The sequence below is a fragment of the Platalea leucorodia genome (genome assembly GCF_965183815.1).
Source record: "Platalea leucorodia genome assembly, chromosome: 9".
NCBI lineage: Eukaryota > Metazoa > Chordata > Aves > Pelecaniformes > Threskiornithidae > Platalea > Platalea leucorodia.
In genome coordinates this window covers 44,946,885-44,968,046 of record NC_138831.1, presented here as the reverse complement: position 1 = coordinate 44,968,046, position 21,162 = coordinate 44,946,885, and the positions used below count along the sequence as shown (strand labels likewise).

General features: G+C 48.3%; 1 protein-coding gene across 9 annotated transcripts in view; it reads right to left on the bottom strand.

The window, feature by feature from the left end:
• Positions 1–5,383: 5,383 nt before the first annotated feature.
• Positions 5,384–21,162, bottom strand: part of CHD2 (chromodomain helicase DNA binding protein 2) — a 73,565-nt gene continuing 57,786 nt past the window's right edge. For all 9 annotated transcript variants that reach the window (XM_082321527.1, XM_082321531.1, XM_082321530.1 and 6 more), the window contains 14 exons: positions 20,547–20,722; positions 19,001–19,042; positions 17,794–17,933; positions 16,905–17,043; positions 16,616–16,766; positions 15,184–15,306; positions 14,731–14,859; positions 13,838–13,978; positions 12,495–12,629; positions 10,932–11,110; positions 10,430–10,529; positions 9,690–9,906; positions 9,070–9,319; positions 5,384–8,951 (listed from right to left, as the gene is read on the bottom strand). In XM_082321527.1, coding sequence (XP_082177653.1) covers positions 8,618–8,951; positions 9,070–9,319; positions 9,690–9,906; positions 10,430–10,529; positions 10,932–11,110; positions 12,495–12,629; positions 13,838–13,978; positions 14,731–14,859; positions 15,184–15,306; positions 16,616–16,766; positions 16,905–17,043; positions 17,794–17,933; positions 19,001–19,042; positions 20,547–20,722 — 2,256 coding nt within the window. In that variant the 3' untranslated portion in view covers positions 5,384–8,617. The remainder of the gene's footprint in view (positions 8,952–9,069; positions 9,320–9,689; positions 9,907–10,429; positions 10,530–10,931; positions 11,111–12,494; positions 12,630–13,837; positions 13,979–14,730; positions 14,860–15,183; positions 15,307–16,615; positions 16,767–16,904; positions 17,044–17,793; positions 17,934–19,000; positions 19,043–20,546; positions 20,723–21,162) is intronic.

Genomic DNA, 21,162 nt, shown 5'->3' with positions numbered 1-21,162 from the left:
AGGTTTGCTCCTCTGCACCATGGAGAGCGGGGAAAGGGGAGCAGGAGGGAAGCAGGGATGAGATGGCAGTGCTGGACAACGGGAGGTTGGAGATCAGAGCTGTGTGGGTTGTCCTCAAATCTCAGCCCCTCTCTTTGGCACCAGGTCCTCCACCTTCCCAGCTCTTGCCTGGGAGGAGCGTGCTGCCAATAGGACCAGTCAGGAGTTTTTGCTGGACTGTACCTTGTCTGGACCTTCCTCACCTTCCCCTCTCCTCCTCCTCCTCCCAGTAGCGTGGGTGCCGAGGAGCCCCCACCTCCTTGTAGCACTCCCCCAGGTCCCGAAAACGCACGTGGTGACTGTGACATTGGTGTGCACGAACGCGGCTTTGTCTTCGGAGAGCAGAGCCCGTGAGGAGGGCGCAGAGCAGCGAGACGGGGCCAAGCCTGGCCAGCACAACAGGGCTGGGCTTTCTGCTGCCTGGGGCTGTGCTCCGCTTTTCAGGCATGTCCCGCTCTGCCTGCAGCCCCGTTGTTGCAGAAGATGGTGCAAGGGGCCAAAATGGTGGGGAGTGGTCCCATGCTTGCCCAGCCACCAGTGCCAGACATCTTCTGGGTGGAAGGAGGATACGTTCCTCAAGCCTCAGCTTACTTTTGCTGTGGTTCAAAGGGCATCTCCTATTTTAGCCAGTTCATTGGGCTGATTCACTTGGTAGCTTTATTCCTGGCTCCCTTGTCTCTGCCCGGACCCACCGAGGACTCTTGATGGCAATGGGACAAACCTGGCCAGTATTCAAGCAGTTTCTGCAACTTCTGCCCAGCGTTGGATGAGTTCCTCGCACCATTTGCTCTCTGGTCCCCTAAAACTGGCAGCGGGGAGGCTGCTCAGTGGGAGACCTGATCCGCACCTCCCTCCAGCCCTGCACCCACTCGCCTGCCCATGGCTCGGCCAGGCCCTGGGATGGAGCAGGAGCGTCGCGCTCTATTTGTTTGCTGCTAGGTCTCTGCTCCGCTCCTCGTCCTGGGGCCGCGACTTGCAACCCCATTGCAGACCAGTTGCACCTTAAGCCCTTCTGGGCTTGAATCGGAAATGGGGCAATGTTAGAAATCCAGCCAGGAGATGGGACGCAGCAGAGAACCCCCCCCTCAGCTGCCTCGAAAGGTCTGTTCCCTGCCTCAAAACCATCGATACTCTCCTCCCCCCACCACGTAGTGCTGCCCATCTCCTCCTCTCCATGTTCCTCTGGTTCACCTCATCGCTCACTGAACAAACAGCAAGACCACTTTTGGTCTGCAACTTGGAGACCTCCTGATGGGTTTCCCCTCCGTTCCTCAGGGGGAAGTTCCCAGAAACAAGCCCCAAAACACGTGTCACTCTTGGGGGCACCTCCTGCTCTCCAGGGAGGTCTCTGGGCACGATGAGACAAGCTAGCACCAAAAGAGGTGGGAACAGGCTACGTTTGGCAGTCTGAACTGGTGCCAAGAGGCAGCCTGGTGTAAATACTCAACGTGACTATTCATTGTGTCCTAACAGCTCTAGAGCTCCATTTGTAAAGCAGCAGAGAAATGCAAAATTGTGTCAATGGATGTAATTTATATTGTCTCTTTAATATATAGAGCCCTGGCATTGATCTCGTGTGACTGTACAGATGAAGAGATGTAATTGGTTTTTAAATGTTTAAGAAAAGAAACAAAAAGATGTGTTTACTACTTTGCTCCTTGCTTTGTTTGCTGGTGCCCCAGGTATTCTGTTTAGGGAGATTTTGAAATAAGGGTATCACAGGATACCACAGAGGAGAGCAACCACTGGACCGTGGCACAGGACAGCTTAGTTTCCCAATGCACTAATTGCTCAGCCAGGCTGATTTGGACTTTTTGTTTCCTTTGTTCAAGAAAGAATCAAGTTTTTGTCTTCCCTAGAAATTCGAAATGCAAGTTTTGAAAGCCAAAATTTGTCCCTGGGTAAGAGGAAACGTTTGTTTCTTGCTGTGTTACCCCATAGATAACAGCAGCTGTGCAAAGCATCCCTCTGACGACAACACAGTGCTTCTTGAAAGCAGTCTTAGCTGGCCAAGCCACAGCGTACCAACAAGTCAATACTTCCCTTAAGACCTCCCTTTCCTATAAAGCGATCACCTTTCCTAAAGCCATCACCCTAGGGCACGATGCGCTGTGATTTAGGGGTAATTCCCAGCCAAGGAAAGTCTTATCTGATTATGGTGTGGCTCAGTCCCACTGTCCCAGTGAGCACTCCAGTGGTGGCCAGCTGTCCTATGGTGGTTGGGGTATCCCTGTTTTAGAAGCAAACAGTGAAGCACTTTATTTTGGTTGTGTTTGACCCAGTTCTGGTTAAAGGTGAAGTGTGGCCAAGAAAGACCCGATACTTGGAAACAAAAAAAATACGTAGGCAAAGGGGGGGGTGTTATGAGAAGGCCCCCCCCCACCTCCTCCCTGCGTTGAGACCCACGGGAGCGTCACCGCGTGTATATACTGTAAATTATTTATTGAAACACAAGTAAAGTTTGAGGTTTTTTGAGAATAAATGAATGGGTCTCGTTTTGTTCTCGGTGCGTTGGATGGTGCTGTGCGCCACTCCAGATGTGAATGCTGCCCCATTTCTGCATTCACTAAAGCAGCTTTCTTCCATCTGTAACCCAAGGACCCGTTGAGAGCTGTCCTAAATTCTCCTGAGAATTCCACTCGGGGGTTTTATTTATCTGCAGCCAAATGAGAAAAATAAAAAGAGGGTGGGGGGAGAAAATATAGATAATGAACTACTGGAGCTGAGCCCCGCTGGGAGAGGAGTCGCACAGCAATGGGGCCCAGGCGGGTACCGTCACCGTCCCCCTGCTCACCCCAGCAGCTGGGGCCTGCGCCCCGATCATTTCCCCTTTCTTGGGCATCGCTCTTGGCCCCAGTCGGGTCTGTTACTGCCCTCTAATGAGGGAAAGCAAAACTGCAATTTTTCTTGTTCATTTTCCTTTTTTGAAAAGCTGAAGGACTCCTTGCCCCTGCAGCTGGGGCCAGGGAGGTGCTGAGGCCGGGTGGGACACCGGCACCAACTGAAAACCCACGTTATTTGGGCAAATCCATGCAAAGCCACCCAGCACCAGAGATTTGAGACCCGACCTCCCCCTCCTTCAGAGCCCTGAAGAACCGGCAGCATTCGGAAAGACCCAAACCCGCTCCCTCTGCCACCACTTGCACCAGCTCACAGGAGCTTGGCTTTAGCCAAATCTGCAAAGTCAGAAAACACACCTGGAGCACGGGGGGCTGGGGGTCTCCCTCACTCACTGCCCCGCCGAGACATCACCGATGGTCCCCTGCTTGCCAGCCTTGGGCAGCAGGAGCATGCCTGCATCTCCTGGTGGGACAAAGTGCTGGATGCAAGGGGGTGGTGACCCCGGAGTGACCAGGGTGCCCCATCCTCGTTGATCGCGTGTGGCAGGAGGTGAGTGGGGAAGGCACAGGCTGTGCAGGGACACCGGGGCATAGGGGCAGTGGTGGCAGCAATGACCCTCTGGCATCTCTGAGAGGTTCAGATCGCTCTCTGGGTCATGCTCCACGGTGAGGGTGCAGCACCAGCCGCTGCGGGCAGCCCTGCGGGCTCCAAGGTCCCGTCCCATCCTACCCCTCTGTCTGAAGCACGTCGTCCTGTGGCAGATGGCTGCTTACGTGCCACAGCCTGGTGTCTCAGGTACGGTTTCAAGCCCCGTTTTGGCTGTGCCTGCCCATCCCCTGGCCTCTGGCCAGAGCCTTGGCTGCTCTGAGCCTTGCATCCCACCACTCCGGGTGAGCGGGGACACCGCAGCCACCCAGCCAGACACCCGGCTGTCTGCGAACAACCCCAACTGCAGAATATTGTTCACCAAAAAATGGCTTTTTGCTGGGAACCGGCTGCCCTCTAGAGGGTCCGCTCTGGCACGGCGTAAAGCAAAAAGCAGGGGCTTCTCGGCCTCCCCGTCCCCTCGCTGGGGTGGGTGGGAGGCAGGGCTGGGGTCCTGCTCCCTGTGGCTGCACAACGGCTTTGCCGACCACCTTGGGCAATGGGTCCCCTCACCGAGATAAGCCAGCGGCAGCAACCACGGCTCCAGCCGGTGCAACGTGGACGCTGCCCAGCACCCTGGGCTGGCCACGGCACCGCATGAACCGTGTCCTTATGGAGGAGATGCTCCCCTGGGACCGACTGGACCTGCAGAGATGTGGGAGGTTGCATCACGCCAAGGAGTTGTTTCCCCATCAGCTTTGACGAGGCCTCAGGATTTAACTGTTTGCAGCATGGTGCTGCGGGTACCGGTTGGCAGGGGGATGCCATGGAGCTGATGCCGATGTCCCCCAGAATCAGGGTGCCCGTATCCTTACTTGCCCCACTGCTCCGGTTCCTCAGGCCTCTGCTTCTCCATCTTTCCTGTGGATACTCCTGGAAAAAAGACGAGCCAGTGCTGAATGAAAAAGATCACCTGCCTCAGGTAGATTCACACCCCTGTGCTGCGGGCAGGGACACCCGGACCAGCTCCCCATAGTCCCTGTGCCTCCCTCCAGCCGAGCCCTCTCTCCCTGCTCCAGCCCCACGGCTAACAGCCACTCATTCTTTCCATTAGGAAACCCATTTTTCAGGGGCATGTAACTCAGCTGTGAAATTTCACTCTTGGCTGAAACTTGGCTCAGCAGCAGAGAGGCTGGGAAGGGTTGGACCCAGTGGCTACAGGTGTGAAAAGCCCTTTTTACAATGAGCTCTTATAACTTGGGAGAAATGGCTCCAATCCCTGCACCGTGTCTTGCTGTGTGGGCCTCAGTGTGAACGGGTGGAGGGTAAAGACCCAACCAAAGCAGCCCGCAGGATGCCACCGCATCCCACCTGGGGAGAGGGGAGATGCACGTCCTGCCCGGGAGGGGCCAGGGATGGAGCAGAAAACTCCACTGATGCAGCAGCAGCAGCGCTTCTCCTAGGAAAAGGAGAATTCTCCCAAGAAAGGGTCAAAAAGAAGTTTACACACCCACAGAGATCCAGAAAAGACAGAGGTTGGATAAACACATAAACATCAGTACCATCCCAGTGAAATCCTGGTGGAAATGGGTGAGGAAATGCATAGCTGCTTCTGATCGGGTGGAAATTCCCATCCGAAGGGGTTTCCAAGCCTCTATCACCGCAGACTGCGAAACTATGTAAAACAGCCGAGAAGAACGTGCTTATTCCTGCACAGTAAAAACACCCCCCCGGCACGCCCGCGGCTGGCAGGAAAGGGCCCCACGATCCCCCGACAGCCGCGGTGGCAACCGCTCGCCCCGTGCTTCCACCAGACCTGCCGCCCTGCCGAGGGGCTGCGGGACCCCCCAGACACACCACGCTGGCGCCCTTCTGAAAATCTCAGTAACACTTTTTAATATACAAGAATCAAAAGTACAGCAGTTTTACAATGTAGGAAAATTTAATACATACTATATAAACAACATATTTACATCAGAAATCACTAGGACAGTGGCATTTTTTCACAAATATAAATTAATATTAATTACTGTTTTTAGTCAACAGGTTTAAAAGTCCACATTTTTACAGTAAGAGTCCTTCTCTCCCCGGAGGGGAGGCGGAGGTCGGGAGGAAACGGGTGAAAGCAGAATAGTATTTTTGTGTGGATCACTTAAACTGTTCACGTAAGGACTTCAGAGAGCTGTTAAGTATCCACTTTGGTTGGGCACCGCATCGCCTGTCCACAGCAGGTTTTGGTCTGCAGGACTTCCACCATGTGAATTCACAACTTTACACCATTTCCAAATGGGCCAGGCTGAAAAACTCTTTTTTTTTTTTTTTTTTTTTTTTAAATAAAAACCCAGCAAGTTGCTACTTTTTCCTGCAAAGAGGCTAGAGGGAATCCCACAGCTGGTTTGGAAGGAAGAGCTGTACCTGATGTTGACACAAACACCGCAGTGGAGTTTATGGCTGTGGACCTGTCCCCTCGGATCCCACTCACATCCAAGTGACTGTGTCTGGTTATGGTCCCTGTCGAGGGGACATAAAACACGTGCGTGCGTGTGCTTGGGGAGGACTTTCTCCCAAAGCTAGTTCTCCAGCTTCATTAAAGCCAAACCCAGTGAAGACCCACCCGCCACAAGTGAACAAAACTGTGTGACTTCACTATCAGGCTAACGTGACAGTGGCGACAGCTCTTTGGTGGATATGGGTAAAGCTTTTGCTGTTGCACAAGAAGAAAACCCCAACCAACCTCATACCTGGAACCCGGGATGAGCAGAAACACCCACGTCTGGACACAGAAAAAGCCTCTTGCTGGGGTTCAAAGTTTTCCTGCACCAACCGTAACACTGGTCTGGCCAGTATTGCCTTTTGCTACAAGTGTATGGCACAAACATTCCATCACGATAGCACCACTTGGTGACCACAAAGAGCAATTCCCTCTGCCCCTCTGAGGTTTCTTCCATTTTTCACATTAAAAGCTAATACCTCTGAAAAGAAAGGACCTCTTTGTTGAATATCACAGCAAGCGCGCCTGCAATCACAGCTTAGTGAGAAACGCAGTGGAAACACGCTCTCTCAACACCTCCCATCGCCCGGCAGCTCCAAGGGGGACTGGAAGACTCGCCTTCACCTCCTCCTGCACAGGTAAACACAAGTGTAACACCTTCTCGGAGCAGTACGGCATTGCCCGTACCGGTTCCCCCCTAAGGAAGCAAAATTGCCCTGCTTTTAATGTAAATCTTGCAAAATAAAAACAAAAGGGGAGCAAAACACTTCCCACGTGTCCCGTTAAAGCAGCGGGCGCAGAAAGGAGTGACAGCAGCGGATTTCAAGGGAGACACTGCGTGGAGGGGGGACATGGGGGTATTAGTGTCGGTTTGTGTGCGCCTTCCGAGGCGCTGGCTGGAGTCAGGAGGCCAGCCCTGAACACCCATCTCCCTTCAGCCTTTTTGGGAAAGGACATCACAGCTTATTAGGGTCAGATACTGGCATCTTAATAGGAGGCCCAGCTTCTGTCCCCCACCAAGAGGAGGAGTCTGGAACAGCCTGGTCTTTAACACTGAGCTCCAGGAGATGAGGCATCCCCAGGCACCACGCTCTGGGCAGCCCAGCTGTTGGGAGAGCTTTGTGGTCTCCAGGGATGTGACTCCACGAATAAAGACCTAGGACCTGAAAAATAATCACCCAAGCTACTTCTGGCCAGCAATCTGTGTGCAACCCCTCTCACCACACCACAGTCTCCAGGCTGGACACCGTCCTGCATCGTATGCCGTGGCTCGAATACTTGGAGGAGTGTTTGCTCTGAAGTCCACTGAGCTGGGCTGCAGAATCCTCTTTTCCCTCTGCCATGCTGGGCGCTTAAGACATTTGCTCCAAGGATTTTTAAGGACCCAGTCCCAAATTCCTCATTCTCTCCCTGCTCACTGAGGTGCTAAGTCCCTAGGCACATTTCCAATTCAGACAGACAGAAGGTCGTTCAGCACAGGTGCTTTTAGCAATTCAGGGTTACTGCTGACGGCTGCAACGGTGGCAGGAAGGTGACCGACTGTTCGCTGAACAGTGATCAGTCCACTGGATTCCTATTTAACTCTGCCCTACCACCCCTTATCCTTTGGTTGCAGTAAAGGTTTCTAATCACTGTTTTGTGAAGTGCAGAGAGAAATGACTTGCCCAAAGACTAGAGCACCGCAGTGACAGGGAGGTTAGGAGCTCCAGGATCCCTAGATGCCCAGAGCTGTCTTTTGACCTTGCAGCTCCCAGTCAGCATCACCATGCAAGCTGTCCATGTCAGAAGAGAAGAGGAGTTTTGTTATGAATTCCTGAGCCCTGTCCACTGGGAAATACTGTTCTCACCCCAATTTCTTTCCTATTGGTTAGAAGTGAACTACACCTTTGCTAAGGAAGTCTGTCTTTTTTTTTTTTTTTTCCTCACATATCCCGAACCCTCCCGGAGTCAAGATTTGCCAGTTCCAGCCCTGAGGTGGGAGGAGGATGCCCTGCACCTCTGCTGTTGCAAGAGACACAACAGCACTCAAAGCAGAGCCAGTTTCTTGAAATGGATAAAGACATGAAAATGATAATGTGGCCAGAAAAGCGATGGATTGTCACCAGCATGGCTCCAGCTCCTTTGGAGTCACTCTACAGGGATGTCGAGTCCCTCTTTCAACCAAGCTTGGCTGCTGAGGGACTCTCCTGTCCCTCCTTGAATATCCTCCCGTTGGCCTATGCTGGTTACACACAAAGCCCAGCCCAACCAGTTTATCCCCAATCCCAAAGCAGCATCTGTCACGTAACATCAAGTCAGAGCAGGCACACAGCCTTCTGCACAATCCTAAGCAGCATCGATCCGCCTTCTCGGTTTGGGGAAACACTGGCTGGGGAAAATTCCCTTGGGTCCATCAGACTGGGGAAAACAAAAACAAAACAAAGAATGAGGCAGCAAGGCTGGTTCCAGCATTCAATGGTAGAAGAGGGGAAAGGAAACAGGAATCCAAACCAGAACCGAGAGCTAGGGAAAATCTTCCTCCACCTGCTCCCCCAAAATCCTCCTTGACCCAGCAAGATGATAGCAGCATGTTCAGAGTTTCTGGTTGCTGGCTTGGAGAAACCAGCCGCTGTTGCATCAAACCAAGTATTTCAGACGTGCGCTTTCCCCCTCTCAGTCACTTTATGTTTTCCGAATGTTCCAGTTATAATCTGGATTGTTTTTCTGTTCTAACGACCTATCCAGAGGTGACCTGTGATCGAGAGGTGACTTGGAATCGTGGGGGGATTTCTGAGAGGGGGGCGAGCGAGGGTCCGACACTGCAGGGTGAGGTGGAGGGAGAGGCTGTTTGTAATCTCCCGATTTGTCTGTGTGGAAGGACCGGTAGTGGTCCGAAGGTCCTTGGCCATGGTATCCCATGGGTGGCCTGTGATCAGACATCCGTCGGAAATCCTGCTGGTGGTAGTTCTGAGGCCTGAACTCATCGGATCGTCGACGCTTGGAATCGTGGTGGTGCCTGCAGAGAGAAAACGAACGGATGGAGATCAGTTCCCCAAGGAAAGCCTGGCCACCGCAGCTGGGTACATCGTTGCAAACTCCTCCCAGCCCTTCTGAGATGAAAGGGAATTAATTACCTGTCGTAATAATCTCGGTGGCCTCTGTGGTCTCGGTCACTGTTGTACTGTTCGTATGGCCTCTTACGGGAGAGGTTATTTGGTCTGTAGTTCCCAGAGCTCCGGTGGGGCTCTCCACGAGATCGCCGATCCCCGTAGTGGTGGTCCTTGTACCAGTGCTGCTCATACTGGTGATGCCGCTCCCCACCCCACATCTGGTTGCTGTTGCCACCGTAGTTGAACTTTCGATCCCTCTGCCATTCTCCTCGGTCTGCAATGCGGAAAGCACCAGTAAGTGTCTTTCTTACTTTAGTTTAAGCCCATTACTTTGCTGAATTCTCAAAAAAATGATAACTATTCCTGTGCCCCTTTAACCTTCTCCTCTCTAAACTATGTGGCCCCAATTTTATTCTTTGAATTTCTTTATCATTATTCTAGCAAATCTTATTCTGTCCTGTTCTTACACTCTTTTTATCACGGTATCATCATGTTTTCTAGTCCAGCAATAAGTACAGTGATAATATATGTTCGATCCCATCACCTTTAAACCTGACCGGCCGCAAGCCCCAGAAGGATTTGTGTCCAAGAGCAAACAGCCATTAGGTTAGAAGGGATGGTTCTCCTGGCGTGCCAGTGCTCACCTGTGTTGCTGAAATGTCTCTTGTTTGGATGGCCGTAGTTGTCACGCGGGTGCCCGTGCATCTGCTGCTGGGTGTGGGAAGGGGGCAGGTGGATCTTCTGGGAATGAGGATTGTGAGGCACATGAGACTGGGACATCACAGAATCGCGGCTGGAGCCTGAAGGCTCTGGGCGGAATGGCTTCTTCATGCTGGACATGTCCTCCTTCTTCTTTTGTTCCTGCAAGGTGCAAGAGAGGGTTACAGCTCAACTGCTCTTCCACCAAAAGATTCAGGGTATGTGAGCAATGGCCTCGTCTGTCAGGCTCTGGATTTGTCTGGACACTCCTCACGCTGTGGGCCACCCACCTCTTCGTGAAGGCTTTGTGGATCAACTGTGCCCAAGCGTGGTATGAATGGCAACGGTACAAGTGTGGTGGAGGACAGGCGCAGTTCTGCCCCACGCGTCTCTGCTTCTACGTGCTATCTCTACAGGGCAGCACTCCCAGACTCAAAAAGTCAACTCAACACAACGTGCCACACCAAGCAATGGTCAGAACAGCCAGGACAAAGTGGCCAGTATTGTTGGCTGAGAGGAGAAATGCCACATAGAAGAGGAGGCAAACACAACCAGGACTGCTTAGATGCTAAGAAAATGTCAATAACAATAAAGAAAGCCCATGATAAAAGACAGAAAGTATTGATGCTTCAAGTGCAACAAGTTGTAAAGACAGCAACCGGAGGGAAGGCACTTCAGATCTCACCTCCTCTTCCTGCGATCTTTTCTTATGAGCCATCTTGTAGAGTTTGTGCAGTTTTCTGGCATCAAATTCTGTGAATTTTGACACAAATATCCATAGGTTCCTAGGAGGACATGAACATTTTCTGTTAATTGCTACATCAGCAGTTTAACTGCCATCTGCTTTCAAACCAACACCAAATCAGTTCTACCCTCTCTGGATAAGTCTCAACCCTGCTCAGGACAGGATGATCAGGAGAGTCAGAACCAAGTTCTTCAAAATAAAATAAAGAGGTTTGCACTGGTTTATCTAAACTAGCTCTGAAATCAATTTAAATGAAACCAGCACAACTTGCAGACAAAGCCATCACCTGAGACTGGTCAAGGACTGAGTGGGCTAGAGAACGCAAGACTTCACAGGTTAAATAAAAGACAAATGGCACACTCATCCACATAAAACCCAGCAGCCTCTGACTACCATTTTTAAATATCATAGACCAGCCAAAGAAAACAAAATGATCCCTCACCTTCTCCATAGCTTGATATGATCCTGGTCAGTGTAGGCTTTAAGGCACTCAGAGATGCGGTCCCCAATTTTTAGGAGGCAGTTGCGTGTGTGCTCCAGCTGTTCTTGAACCGTCAATCCCTTATCAGGCTTATCGAGTTGCTTCAGTGCTTTTTTCACTGGTCTCATCCTTTCCTTGCACTTGGAAAAACAATAGAGAGCAGAAAGTGATTCATTTGGCACAGGGCTCTACACTGTTCCCTTGTTAATCAGACAGAGCTGGAAGAAGTTCATTAGCATGAGATATTAGCTTTATCTGACCATTAGGCAAAGAGAAATCAGCTATGAAAACAGCAATTTGTTAGACATGCTGCAGAAAATAATCAGGGAAAGATGAGTCTCACCATCTCCACTGACCCCCCTTTTAGAGGGGAACAATTTGCTTTGCAAACCATAACTGCACACAGTCTGCTCTCGCAGCGATCCCACGGCAGGCAGGGAAGCGTAACCAAGCACTGACAGGCTGAACCAACAGCCCCAGCTGAATGAGCGCTCACTCAATAGCCTCCCTGCCCATCCCCATCTGTGGTCACTTTAATCTATCGCTTTCACCAAAACTGGAAGCCATGAGATGAAAGCACCATCTTTTTTGTCTGTGTGCATCAACACGGTGCACAGACAGTAAATCAGACAGGTTTCTACTGCTGGACTGGACCCTTCATGCACCACAGAGGGAAAGTTAAAGAAAAAAAACCAGACAAAAATAACACAGGACCTGCAGGGAGTACACAGCTTTTAATTTAGAGAACTGTTTTTAAAAACTGGTATTTCAGCGTTTCCCTGTGCAAGTCAGGCCAAGGAGAGCCTGTCATGGCAACTTTACTAAAAAGGCTAATTTTACAACAAGCTTTTGCAGCAAACATGCTCTTGCAGGCATGTTTTGCTGCAAGAGCATTTACACAGCTAGGGAAGTGCTTACAGCTCAGACAACTCTGTACCTCCTACAGCTATACAAGGTCACCCTCAAAACTCCTCTATTTCTCTGCCTGGAAGAGCCCCAATGGCTCCTTGGCTTCTAGAGGAGAGAGAGACTGCCACATAAGGCTGCAGGGTCTTCTGTTATCCAGGGCTGTCAAATGAGCAGTGGGAACTTAGCAGCTGAAGAAGAGAGCCCTTCTGCATGCTCTGGTGACATGCTGCCCTCCTCTACCCTGGCTGGCATCCCTGGCAGAGAGGGGATAATGCGCACCCACGCAAAGCTGAATTTTGAAGAGGGTTATCTGAACCTTTTAACAGTGCAATTGCTTGGTGAGAATCAAGAGCTGGAAGAGCTTTGAAGTTTCTTGCAGCTGAAGTGCCATTTACAGCAGCCAGCTGGTAGGCACCGAGGAGGCTGATGGACAACTCTCGTACAGGGTTGTTCTGCCACGCTCTCAGACTGGCCAGAGGAAATCACTGTGGGGCACTACGAGGGGGCTCACACCTTGACACCTAAAACATGTCCTTCGATAATGTGCAAGCAAACCCCAGCTGCCTTGCTGGGCTCTCTGCCACTGCCTTCCCATCTCCCGAGGAAAATACTCACTATGCTGAATGTTTCTTGGTCCAGATCATCGTCCTCATCTTCTCCAATGGGGATCGGTTCACTCCCTGCTGTAATGTGGACGGGACCTTGCGATCTCTTCCCTTTACTTCCAGATTTGGCTTCACCACTTTTAGGCTTTACAAGGACAAATTACACACATCACATGACGAGCCAGACTGCAGGATCCCAAGTGATCCAACTAACAACCTCCACACTATTGTTACTGGCAGTTGTTAAACCCCGGGCACTGCTCCTACAGCTTTCCTCCCAAGATCTCAAACTGTTTAGCTGCAGTGCCTCTATTTAGCTTTACATCATCCCTGAGGGAGTAGAGAGAAATCAGAGCCAACATTTTGGACATGAATACAATGTCCATACTCGTGGAGAGAAAAAACAACGTTGAAGACTTGGAAGAGAGATTAAGCTAAAGAATATATGTCCCTTGCAAAGGACAGAGCTCATAGTCATCTCATGTCTACAAGGATCTGCAACTTCATGTGATGTCACTAGTTCTCAGACTCTCTGGAAAGCAACCTTAAATCATGGCCTTTTAGTGTAAATTTGACTTATATGACTTCTCTGCAGTCAAAGCCCTTTAGAATCAAAGTCATACCAAAAATCACTGGAAAGCAAACTTTCCCCTACATATGCAACAAAGCTTCTTGGTTTGCACTTACGACCTCAGTGTCAAAACACACTGGGCAGGCAGTACATACCTGTTCCTTGGACAGGTACTTCAGGTCATTATTATAGAAGCTTTTACCCCTCTTCCAATTTGAATCCAGCCTCAGGGCAGTTGTACCCAAAATTCAAGGGACATTTTAGGCCACAACATACCATTGATGTTGAAACACTCATTCTGGTGAGTCCTGAACAGCGACAAGGACAACTTACAGCTTGATGGTGTGGACAGATGGGTTATTTGGGGTGAGTTTAAATTAGAGGGGAATACAGACAAGAAGCTGCCAACCCTGTGATAAATCACAGCTGAACAGAACTTTGATCTGAGTGCTCCAGGCTCTTTCTCCTCTTCTTCCTTAACATCAGCTATTTGGCCATATCGCTGTCACAGGGACAGCTGTGCTTTAAAGGCAGTCTGACAAAAATCTCTTCCTTTTTGCTCGCATTCCATCAAGCTTTAGGATATATTGCCTTTTCTACTTTTTATTGCAATTCATCACAATAAGAATTCAGGAGGGTTGAAAAAAGGATAGCACCTCACCCAACAGTGCTTCATTGATGTCTCTTCACAGAGGGCCTTTAATGAATCATAAGTTGCATAGCTTGCCCTTCTGCTCAGAGACTTTCCTGTCTCTTAAACTGCTCCTGAGGGTACCACATACCTTCTCTTTCTTGTCTTTTGTCTTCTTTTTCTCTTTATCGCTTTCCTTTTCTTTCTTAGTGGTTGTCTGTTTTTCCTTGTTCTCTTTGTTCTCTTTCTTCTTCTGTTTCTTTTTCACTGGGCTCTTTTCCAAGCCATCCTCCTAGAAAATCAGTCACAGCACAGTCAAAGTTGGAGCCCCTCACCTCATGTACACTTTCTTCCATAAAACTTACATCCTTGAAACACAGGCAATTTTTGAGGTCCATCCAAATTTGCCCTCACACCTCTTTAACCAGAGAGCAAGCCCTGCTTAACCAGCCGCAATCCACCCAACCATTGACAAAAGAGTATAAAAAACAGACAAGCCCTGGTCTGTAACTAGCTGGCAAACTGTAGATAAGCACTGCTTTCCTATGCCAGCTGTGCTCAAGAATGCCCAGCCCCTAAGGTAGATACTGATCAGCACATGAACAAAAAGCCTTAGACTACAAGCCAAACCACTCAAAGACAGAAGGTTTTCTAAGCAACAGCATGACCTTGGTAAACTCCAGCTTCACCACTGGTTGACGTACTGAAAAGGAAAGGGAAACAATTCTTCTTTCTCTCCTTTCTAAGGGCAACAAACTTTGTCCTGAGACAACCTTTCCTCCAAGTCAATATGTGGATGTGTGTGGCCATTCTAGGATCCCCCAAAACACTTAAAGCACTAACCTAAAAGAGTGGGTGGGAAAGGTCCTTCTTTCACCCTGACAGCTGTATATATGTTTTTGTGAGTCTCCTGTGGGAATGCACTCTGTAGTGCCCCTGGACTCCACAGGGCATTTGCTAGGGGTGCTTCTCACAGTGAGTTTCTGCAGTAACAACATAGTTCAGGGAAACCTGGAAAAGCCACTATCCACCACATTGTCTCACCTTGACTTCACCTTCTTCTGACTGGTTGTCTGAGTGCCGAGGAGAGGATAGTTCATTCCCATGCTCATCTTTGACTTTGGGAGCCTTGTTCTCTTTCTTTACTCGTGGTTTCCTCTTCTTTAGCTTGCCCTGGTGCAAACACAACAAGTCAGGGCAAGAAAATAGCTACAGCTACTTCCTGGGGATATACCCCATCTCCTGAACATCTCACAAACAGCTGCAGGTCCTGCAGGGTGGCAGGAAGCCTGATGAGCCTAAGTCCTTCAATAACTGTAATAATTAATTACTTGTCCCTTACTAATTATCATTTCAGTATCATAATGCAATCAGACAACAGACAAATCCACATTCTTTCACGTAGATGATGTTCAGTGACCTGGGAACACGGGCTGTCTCCCGCCATCAGCCAGCCACTCATCCTGAAACCCCCAGAACCAAGCAAACACATCTCACCTCTTCCCCATCTTTCATGTTTTCTTTCTTGTCCAGATCTTTCTTCAGCAGTTTCAGTAGATAATCAACTCGGGTCTGGAGCTGCTTTCCCTGAGGTTTCTTATCTGTCTCAACAGGTAGGATCTTTGATAAAGAAGAAAAAATAAAACACCCACATGCATCTATGAAACCTTGAAAAAAAAGATGCACACACACTAGCAGCAGTCCTTCCAGGCCCAGCAAACGGTTGGAGATGCTGCACCTTCTGGGGGAACAAGAAGGTTCAAGCATTTCTTCCAGCTCCCACACAGACTCTCCCTGTCTAGCCAAAAGCGAGGCTCCTAGCAAGCACTTTTGCGGAAGTGAAAGGACCCCCAGGCAGCTCTCTAGATTCTCTACAATCTTTCTTGTAAGTGTGCAAAAAGAAAAAAAACAAAACCCTTTGCAAAATATATTTGGGACCTTATATTGCAAAACTGAGTCCTCTCTCCTTGACATATCAGATTTGTTTGTGACAGCCTTGTCACAGCAGGCTGGTCCTCTTTGGTAACCTGAGACATTGCTACAGCAATGATAGAGATGCAGAATTTTTAGCGGAAAACAAGGCTGCAAGGTGCCAGTCGGTGGAGGAAGTATCTCAGCTGGCCAACTACAGTTAGCTTCATACTTCATTGGAAATTAGGTGGTGTGTCTCAGGCAATTGTTTCCATTGTAAAATGCCTTTCTGAACTTCATGTAGGAGGGCTCTCAGCCACAGCCCAATCTTTGCTACAAACACTAGCGGGGACATCATGGGAATGCAGCATATTGGCAGCAAAGCTGGTGTAGAGTCTCGATGTTCCTCAGCCCTGTGTTGCAGTTTGCTCTCCCTCCATTGTGCTGACACAACAGATGGTGGCTTATTTTTAACCTGGATCATTTCAACATGGCCCCCATAAACAGTTCTTATGGGAATGACTGAGGAAGAGAGGAACTAGATGGAGGCTTTCCAGCTGGCTCTGCTGCCATAGCCAGTCATGTAACTATACCCTCAAAGCTAACACAGACCAGTCTTGACATAAGCAGTGTCAAATCTGTGAAAAATTATTTCCACACAGAAATTCAGACTCAGCTTCTTGTGAGATGCTCAAGGAAATATCAAGTCACAATTATGCAATGCACTCTCTATACTGCGCATGTAACCACATATGTCAGCATTACCATTTTCTTCCTGCATCATTTCAGTGTGGTTCATATGGTACTGTTCAAAGAAAATTTACTGCTAATCAAATAACACAACTCTGCTTTCCATCAAGCATGCAACATTCCATGGAGGTTGCTGTTTTCCTCATTATTATTTATTATTATTTTTGGAGTGGTTACAAACATAAACATCTGTTTCTGGAGTAAATCAAACATATTCTCTATGAACACTGCGATGGACACAATGCAAGCAACAAGCAAAGCAACCTACCTTATCAGATAACTTCAATTCCGGATCTGTTTTAATTAGCTCCCAGTTTCCATAACCATGCTCGTAAATTCCCACTAACAAGCGAGAATCCTCCTCCACTCCCCAGTCTACATCAAAATGGGCAGCTTTGACACGGCACGTCAGGCGGTACCTGAAGGCATTTCAAACATGAGCTACTTTTAATGCTGCAGAGGATAAAGCAAATCCACATATCTAGGCTATTCTCTTTCCACTACAAAATCGAAATTCCCTGAGCCTCTTTCTGCATTGCCTGCTTAGCCAAACTCACTTCTTCCTTTCCTCTGGATCCGAGGGAATGGATTTATGCAGCATTTCAAACTCCTCTTCATGCTGGATGATGGATTTCACGTTGACTTGGACACCAGAAATCTTGATAGTAGGACCTCTTCTTTTTCCAGGTCCTTTCCCTGCTCAACAACAAAACATAGCAACTAAGAGAACTCTTACAAAAAGAAGCGCTTCTGTAAAGATGTCTAGACACACAGAGATCAAGTCCTTGCCCGCAACCTCTTATTTAAACATAAGGCTGTCTGCTAAGGCAGGCCCAAAATATAAGGTTTTTTTTTTTTTCCACTAACTCACTTGGATCTGCAATCCAAACACCTCCCAGTATCATTTTCTTAAAAATACATCAAAGTACACTGGAGCTGTTGCTTCAGTAGCTTTGTTCAGCTGCAACAGGCAGAGACCCAGTGGGAAATCCAGCCCAGACCCCTGTATCTCCAAACCAACAGCACAGAACAGCCAGAGAGGGGCTGATGATGCCAGCTCTGGGAAGTGCTAATTGTGGATCCAGCTTTACCGTGGAGTACACAGCACCAGTTTGATTCCCAGTCCTAGGAGCAGTTAAAATATGGTCTGCTTTGCCTTGTGCCCCAGCATTAAATAAGGTGATGACTTCAGCCTCTCCCCACGAAAACTCATGTTCAGCAGAAGCCAACAGACCCAAATGGCACTTTCCAGTCTGAGCAGAAGATTCAGGGGTTTCTTTCTGTTGGTAAGAGCTCCCTGACAGAGATGGGATGTGTGTGCTTGTTCTTTGCTTTTAAGTCACAATGTGCCATGCCTCCCCATCCAGCGAGGGAATGGTTTTCTCACCAGTTCCATGGAACACGCCCAAAAACATCATAACAGCAGCACACAACCCTCTTGCTTACCTTCACTTGGATTTTCTTTCAGCTGCTCCTCATATTCTTGCATTGCTGACACACAGCTATTGTGGATGAGTTCCCCTAACCGTTTCAGATCAGCCACAGACTTATCCACCAGCTCAGCATCCCGGGCAATACACTCCAGCCTGGGAAAGGGGAAAAAAAATTGCAAGTTTTGTATTCGATACAGTATATCTGCTCCCAGTTACTTCCAGAGCAATCGTTTCATAGCTTTTAGTAGTCAATGCTGTATATGCATGAAAGTACGAAACCTTCACGAGTGGGGTCCATGCAGGAAACAACACAGTTTTAGTCTTTTTTTTTTTAGGTCTAACAACTGCAGTGCAGTGCTAATGTAGTATAAATGATCCAATCCTTTGGATTTTTTAGTATTAAAGCAAAGGTGAGAACTGTCTATCTTGGGCACAACAGGCACCCTCTGTGACTGTCCAGTGTTCCTTCATGCCTTCCCAGTTCCATATTAACTCCATTTGATGGTCAAAAGCTGCCATCTGCTGTCCCTTTTGCCTGGCTGAAATTAGTAATGTCAAGGCCCATATGCAAGCCTTGTGTTTCACAACAGAAGAGTACAACCAGCTGAAAAACCAGTCATTTCTCATACAATATATGCAGGGATCCCTGCCTCAGCTGTAAGACCTCAGCAAGGGCTACAGCTTTCCAGACCCAGCACATGTGCCCATCTCCCTTCTTCCCTCACTTATGCTGGGGCACAGAACTTGCGCAGGGCTCTGCAGACCCATGCTCGAGGACACTGTGTGCCTCTCCCCGCTTCTCTTCAAGAGGGATATGGCAGCCTGAGAAAGATGTTCTGAATTCAGTCTTGAAACTAATATACATAGAGAGGCTTGGCAAGTGTTTTGGGTAGCATTTGCTGTTCAGACAGCTGCTCTCTCTCCTTTCTAGGCAGAGTGGAAATGCCCCAAGGGCCAGACTTTGCCAACAGGATGATGCTGTGTACAGCCCGGCGCCTCTACTGCTCTAGCTGCTTTTTGGCCAGGATTCATCAGTGCCCATCAACTGAGACATGAGGGATTGTATGGCAGTGCTTGGGCTACTGATCACACAATAGCAAGGCTTTGTGCTGTCCGTGGAGGTTGTATCAAACACCTATAGCAATGTGTTTATGGTCGTGCTTAGAAACACAACATCCCCCTGTGATAACCCTCTGGAGCAGGGCCAGGTTGGGACTTACCGTTCAAGAGGGAGTCCAAACTTCTTGTAAGCCTTGATAAACCTAAGGGGGAAAAAAAAAAAAAAAAAAGAAAACAGAAACTAAACCAACTGCCATAAAAAGTGGGTCCAATATCACAAATACGCTTGAACATATTAATTACAGCCTGTCAAGTTATCAACCTTGCATTCCACACTGATTAGCTAAGCATCACTCAGGACTGGGAAGCCTAATCCATTAGCCCCCACAAAGAGTTTTGTGACCTCAGCTGGAGAAGAACACAACATTATGATGAATGTTGGATGTTTCACAGATGAAGGAAAAAAAAAAAAAAGCGTCATAACTGTAGTGTAAAAAAAAAAAAAAAAAAAATCGAAAGAAAGCATTGGCTCCCAACATCTTGGTAATTATTAACTTCATTTTTCCAAGGAGAAAAGAGGCATTAAATCAATGTCATTAGTAATTTTAACGCTCAGGCTGTAAGTGTAACAACCCATCACAGAGGAGCCAAATGTGGTGCAATCCATCACAGAGGTTTGCAGACAAGGATTGCTATTTATTTTTATGTCTTATTTTTATTGTAAAAATTACTGCCATGGCTAACACATGACTTTAGGGCAAGAGTCAGACACCATTGCTGCAACTGAACAGTGCCTTGTGCTGGGAGTAGACCCAATGGCTTCAACTACAGATTATTTTTCAAATGAGTTAATTTCTTCCCTTCTTTTTTTCATCTTGTGCTCTTTCAGCTTCTTTCTGCTACATCACAATAACCTAAACATCCGCTATAGTTCACACCACACCACCTCCTTCCTTCTTTATGGTTTCAGGCTGGGTACGGGGCAGCTACCACAATCCGAAAAGTCTGACCATCTGCTGTTTAAAAATACATCAACTCAGACACAGGGAGAGAGTCAAGGAAAACTCACAACCCTCTCTTTTCCATCTTTGGCTGAACACCTGGGCAGAGCCATAAGACAAAGATCTTTGGGAAAGGCTCAAGAATTAGAAGATACGAGAAGAAAATAATGCTCTGGAATTCAGCTCCCAGCTGACTTCAGAGACACAGTGCAGAAGAGGATACACAACTGCTAGGCTCAACAGGATCAGTGCTTCTCATGGGGTTATTTTCCCAGAGCTGGCCTTTCACTTAAAGCTTAAATCAGCAGGACTACTGCCAGAAAAATGTCAGGAAGGCCAGAGTCCTTGGCTTCTCCAGCTCTGTATCTCATGGCATCTAAGACTTCACATGTAATATGGAATTAGCTCAATCCACTTGGCCCAGGAAAGGCAGTTACAACAAGGATTAATTTTAGGAAGGTACCAGCTTCACTGCAGCCTGACTAAAGACAATCCAGTCCATTTTGCATAGACCTGAACGTTAAGGTCATCAGCTGGGAGCAAACTGAATTGTACAAAGGTGCAGAAGCTGGCCAAGTGAACCAGCTCTCCCTAAACCACTGACATGCTTACAGATGAACACCCCCTGGATTAATCTGAGGTTTCTTCCACCTGTATGGGATTTCTGTATTTGTTTTCTGAAGTGTCTCTTGCACTCAGCACTGACCTCCTGATTTCAGCATCAGTAAATCCTTCCACAGTATCTTTTCTAACACTTCGAGGACGCCCCCTGCGCTTTGGTCTCTTTTCATCATCAGTATCATCAGTCTCGCTTTCTGATCCAGATGATCTCTGAAGCCTTCTCTTGGTTTCTGCATCTGATTCACTGTCGTTTGTCTGAGCCTGTATGTACCAGAAAAACAGCAGTACAGTTAACAACTGCAAATCTGCCAACCTTTTCTGTCCCTCCCATGCACTGGCACTATTTCACGGTCAGACTGTAAAACACTTTGGCATCTCTTCCTGAAGATGCAGAAGCCCATGTAATCAACCCAGAGAGGCTACACACCCTTGCAGTTTCCAGCTAGCTAAGGCTCTGGTGGTCATCCTCCCTTTAGAGCCTTCTAGCCTGCAGTTTCACAATTGCATTGTGATTTACTAAGGTATAAGCTACATTAAAACACACTGATTACTGTGGTTTTGTGCCTCTGTCCCTTAGGCTGTTTTGAAAACCAGGACTCCTCAGGAATGAATCTGGAACCATCCGATATGAATTATCCTTCTCTCTAGTTTTCACTTTAATGTTTTTCCCCAGCTTATCCCACAGAACAGTTCATAACACC